Genomic DNA, 5,488 nt, shown 5'->3' with positions numbered 1-5,488 from the left:
CATCCCTCCCCCCCCCGCCTGGCACCCTGCCGGGGCTCGGCCCCCCTCCATCCATCGCCGACCATCCCTCCCGCCGTGCCCCCGCGCCGCTCCGCACCGGGACTGAGCGACGCTGGAGTGGGACGGCGGTGGGGCACGCGGACATTATCCCCAGCCCATAATTAGCCTTCGCTTCCTGGGTAAACATTATCTCTTCCTCTTTTTTTTTTTTTTCATTTTTTTTTTTTTTCCCCCACATGACTGAGGATCTGGAGCTGCTGGGAGTCCTCCCACCATCTGACAAGGTGGGTCAGAAGACGGAGACCGAAGGGGAGCGAGAGTCGTGGAAACGAGCCAGAAACCCGGCCGTTAACGAGGCCGCAAACGTGCACCAAATGCTGTCCCCAAAATGGGGTTACTTACAGTCCTCTTCAGCGAGATCAATATTTAGCCCTAATTAAAACAAACACAGCATAAACGTCAGGAGGTATGGAGGCCCCACATAAATTAGTGCGAGCAGCCCTGTATTTTTGTCTACCATTACTTTAGCTAGTGTTACTTTAAGCGGAGGCTAACCCGAGTCTAACGGCGGACGCTCCCCGGGCACCTGCGGGTCCCTGAGATGATGCAGCCTGGACAGAACAGCACATCCCACCCATCACCACGTTTTGGGATCCATCTGCATTGAGAAGATCTCAGATATGCCGCAGAAGTGCCCGTGCCCCATCCCCGCGTAGGCAGCGCCGTCGGGAAAGCGAGTCCTCCAGCCCACCCCTCACAGGCCAGAGCCCCGCTTCGCCCGCAGGTCGTAAAAAACCCATTTTGCCCCCAGGTGATGGGCAAAGCCTGCAGAGAAGATGCGTCCTCCACAGCAAGGGGCTGCCTCCTCCTCCTCCCCGCTCAGCCTGGGGCCGATGAGCCAAAAAACCAAACCGGAGAGCACAAAGTGAAATAAGGAGAAAGCAGAAAAGCCAGCCGGGCTCTCCGGGCACCTCTCGGATCGGGAAGGAGAAAAATCCCTGAAGGTGTCGAAGGCGTCAAAATAATCTCCCCTGGGGACACGGGTAAGGGGACCCTGAGCTGCCTGCGGGCACTGGCGGCACTGGAGGTGCTGGGGAGCCCCGCTCCCCCCACTTTTTCTTCGGCTGCTGCCTCGGACCACACGAAATCACCCTGCTCAAATATTTACAAGCACAGGAGGCAAACCCTTATCTTCCACAGGAAAAGAATTATTTTATTAAGTATTTTTAAACAACTACTTAACATTTACTCAAGATAAAAATATGTACAATATCCCACCTTGAAGAAGGCTCCAAAATATAAACACTGTACCTCTCCCTAGAGAAAAACAAAAAAATTCTTCTCTTCAAAAAAAAAGACAACCCAGAAACAAGAATACATTCATATTTCTCACTTCTTTATGCTCAAGTAGTTATACAAATAATAGACATCTGAAACGCTTTACCTTTTAATATATTTATATAATATATATATTTATAACAGGATTTTACAAATAAAGGCAACAACTGTATACCAAAAAAACAAAAACCAACAACAAAATAAACGTTAGAACACAATCTGCAATCAAGCATAGTGCATCTCAACAGCTGGTGCAATGGGAGGGCGAAATGAAAATCCATACAACGGGGTTTCTGGAAACGAGTTCTCAAAACCAGTAAGAAAAAAAAAAACAAAACGCAAAACCAAAACCCAGCACTGCGTTTTGCAGTGAAGTTTTCTTTTTTTCTTTTTTTTTTTTCATTAAAAAAAGAGCCAAATTGGACACGGTGTTCCTCTGCGGAGAAAGACCCTCGCCGTTTAATGGGACAAGTGTCAGCACCCGAACCCTCTTTACTTAATACAGTAATGTGGGCCAGGGTTTGCCAAGGAGACTACGGAATTCAGATGCTCAAACCCCACCGGGATTAGACTCCTTTGAAAATCCCAGCCTTGTCATTTTTCAAAGGCACTGACAGGGGCGTATTCAGCGGGCATCGTGCCGTCCGCTCCGGCTGAATTGCTCCCTCTTGCACGGAGCTCTCGACTCGCCGCGCGCCGGGACGTCACCGGCTGGGCCCCCGCCGCCGGCGCTCCCGAAAATTTTCTCCCCTACCCGGCCCAAACTAGCAGCTCAAGTTACAGGAAGGGGCGCGTGTTAATTTATTTATTAGATGTACGCCATGTAAAGCTTCCAAGCAGCATCTACGTTTTATTTCTTAAAATATATATATATATATATATATATCAGCAAAGGTGTGGAGAGAAACCCGTCTTAAGTCTACCTGACTGTGCACGACCAAGCAGTGACCGCCGCTCTGCTCCTCCTAACGCTGTCGGTGGCATTGCCACCACCACCGCGCCCGTCGCTCGGACACCGGCGACTGATGGGGCACCGAAATCAGTTCAGCTCAAACTGCCGGCAGTGGGGCCGTTGCCTTAAAAGCCCTTATGAGAAGTACCGTATTTTTATAGTCACAGACCCTAAAGCCAAGTTTGCCTAATGGACTATTTTTTCACAGCTTTGCAATATAGTCGCAGCTGACCGAGTCAACGGTTGTTCTGTAGACGCAGAGAGGGAGGAAGGTAAGGGGTAAAGCAGAAAAACCTCTTTTGTTGTTTTTTGTTTGTTTGTTTGTTTGTTTCTTTTGGAAGTAGTTCTGAATCGCTAACCTGGGCGCATCCTTCATCCTTCTCCAAGCTACCTGACAAGTCAGAGAAAAGGGGATTTCGCTTCCTACGCGCAGTGAACCTTATCCCCACACCGCAGTCCAGCCAATATATAAAAGTGAAACAGTCTCAAACTTAAAAAAAAAAAAAGGAAAAAAAAAAAAGTCACACTGCGCTTAGTCTTTGGTTTCCAAGTTCAAAGGAGGAATTTGCTTCAAAGCCTGAAGCAGAGCCGAGGAGTCGATAGGGGAATGGGCCGGGACGGGAGAAGGGAGTCTCTGGGGCATCAGCAGAGGTGGGGAGATTTTATCGGGGTTCATGAAGCCCGTCAGCGCCGCGGCGGAGGCCGGGAGGCTGGGGTACAGGACGGGAACGGACGCCGGGTACCAGCACTTCTCCAGCATGGGCAGATAGGCTGTTGCGGACGGCGGGATCAAATAGAAAGGCAGGCACAGGGGGGGCTGGTGCGCGTGGGGGCCCAGGAAGCTGCTGGAGGAGCCCATCATGTCGCTGCCAAAAGGGCCCTCGGCCTCCGGCGACTCCAGCCTGCTCCTTTTGGCCGGCGGGTCCTCAGTCTCCTGCTTAATAGAGCTTATTCTCTCCTGGACGGCGTACTTGAGTTCGGTATCCTTTTTGAAATACTGCTGTTCGGATTTGGAGTCACTTTTTTCCAGCTCTCCCCCGTACCCGCTGTCCGTGTCCGTGTCGCTGCCGCTCTGCTCCCCGCTGGAGTGAGCAAATGTCCTCTGGATCACGGGCACGCAGTTTTTCCCGTGGCCCTCCGCCGCTTTGGTCAAGGAGACGGGTTTCTCTTTCAAGTCCACCATTTTAGGAGGGATGTCTCCAGGCTTGCGGCCGGCTCCGCCCTGGAGCACCTCGGAGGCCATTCGGTGCAGATGGCTGACCAGCTGGGACGACTTCAGGTCCTTGCCGTTCTCGTGCTTCGCCAGGTATTGCAGCATTTCCTTGGCACACATCTGGAAACCGGATCGAAACATTTCCTGGCTGGAGTCGAGGTTTCTTGATGACAGGTCACCTGAGGAAACATTAACAGAAAGAAATTAAAAATTAACAACGTGCTAAATAGTTCCGTTACCATCTTCGAGGGGGACTGGAGGCGATACCAAACTCTGGTTACAGCCCAGCTGGAGAGGTGAACTCCATGGGCAACCCGAATTTTGCAGACGTTCCCCCGATTTCTGCCTAAGCGTGCGCTTTTATTTCAACATCCCTCTGTCTGCTTTTACGTAGTAACTTTAAACTTTTTTTTTTTAGTTCTGTATTTACCGTATACGCCACCTTCAACAGGTGCTGAAGGAGGGGGCGAAGGAGTGAGTCAGGCCGGTGCCTTCTGCAGGGAACACCCCGGGGAAGGCAGTCGGCTCCTCACCCCCACCTCCGGGCAGAGACCTCCTGGCGCACGTCTACCCCCAGCAGCTCCGCCAACCTCGGGCGGTTTTGCTTCAGCTTAAAGCTCTATTGCACTCCCTGTGGCTGTCAGAGCCGTGGAAGGCTCTTCAGAAAAACTAAATTTTACTTTATCAGATTCACGTGAGTGCCACATGTGAAAACAGAAGGAGGAAGTACATCTAAAGCGTGATGTGCTGATGCACCGGGTCCCCTCTCTGCCTGCAGAACACAGGCCAGCCCGTTTACAAAGAGACCTAAAAAAGGTGTGTATAAAAAGCAGATTTGTATGCATTTTCAGAAAACAAACAAACAAACTCAAACAAACGGAACTGGGTTTGAGCCAAAGCTCATGAACACAAACGGAAAGATTCGAACGGCTTTGGAGAGAACCTCCCAGCAAACCTGGGCTTTAAATAAAACTACTTAAAATCCAATTTAATTTCAAAACACCTCCACAGGGCACTCTACATCGACCACAGTGAGAAACGCATCTTTTTTTGCAAAAGCTCATAAGCAAAGCAAGAGAAAACGACGGCGATTAAAGGCAAGGACTCCTGCCTCCTCCCTCCTCGGAACGAAGTGTCACAACTGCATTTCAAAGACTCCGAGAGAAAGTCCATCAAGCGCACGCAGGTTCTCACACGACACGATTTGAATACTCACCCGCTTGTAAACCATTCTGCAAAGCAATTATTTTCTGCTGCTGCTGCTCAATGAGATTGGTCAGGGCTTTCACATGCTTCAAGGTGAGCTCGAGAACCACAGCCTTCTCCAGGTGACCCAGAGTCTGAAAGCAAAGGGACAGGTTGGCGTCTGCCGTGGGGTCGGCCACGCACGCAGGAGCCCGGCGGGACTGCCAACGTTTGCCGAGTAACAGCGGAAGCACCGACGCGGTTTGGAGAAAAGGCTTAAAGGCAGAGCCTTGATCCTCAACAGCACAGGACTACGAACCACAACATTCCCTGAAAACAAATTTAACAGCAGGCTGCAGAAAACGGCTATCGGGGAATCTTACGGGGATTTTCGGTGCCGCTGCACAGCTCAAAGAGAAGTATTTTATTGATCTGTTCCTGCCGTCATCGTGACCTTAGCCCAGGGGGACCTGGTAGGGGGAGGTGTGGGGGGGTGAGCCCCTCATCTCCCCAAGCCACTCGGGGACTCCGCTCCCGGGAAAGTTTGGGATGCGCTCCCGAGCCCAACCACGGGGCAGGGGGCACAAGGGGGAGCAAAGAAAAGAAAAAGCTGGGGGGGGGAAGGAAAAAACCACCCAACAACTCCAACCCCCCGAATCCCCACTGAAATAAGAGGCAGAGCGCGGGCGGTGGTGCGTACCGTCAGCTTGAGGTGCTCGGGCAGCAGGTCCTTCAGCTGGGCGATGCACTCGTTGATCCTGTCGCGCCTCTTCTTCTCGATGAGGCGGTGCAGCTTGTAG

General features: G+C 51.5%; 1 protein-coding gene across 1 annotated transcript in view; it reads right to left on the bottom strand.

Annotated features, from left to right (window-relative positions):
• Positions 1 to 2,822: 2,822 nt before the first annotated feature.
• Positions 2,823 to 5,488, bottom strand: part of BHLHE40 (basic helix-loop-helix family, member e40) — a 7,934-nt gene continuing 5,268 nt past the window's right edge. The window contains exons 2-4 of the mRNA XM_009882883.1: positions 5,389 to 5,481; positions 4,720 to 4,843; positions 2,823 to 3,682 (exon numbers count right to left, since the gene is read on the bottom strand). Of these exons, the coding sequence (XP_009881185.1) occupies positions 2,823 to 3,682; positions 4,720 to 4,843; positions 5,389 to 5,481 (1,077 nt within the window). The remainder of the gene's footprint in view (positions 3,683 to 4,719; positions 4,844 to 5,388; positions 5,482 to 5,488) is intronic.

The sequence above is a fragment of the Charadrius vociferus genome, unplaced genomic scaffold, assembly GCF_000708025.1.
Source record: "Charadrius vociferus isolate BGI_N301 unplaced genomic scaffold, ASM70802v2 scaffold433, whole genome shotgun sequence".
NCBI classification, from domain to species: domain Eukaryota; kingdom Metazoa; phylum Chordata; class Aves; order Charadriiformes; family Charadriidae; genus Charadrius; species Charadrius vociferus.
This window is presented reverse-complemented; position numbering and strand designations above follow the sequence as displayed.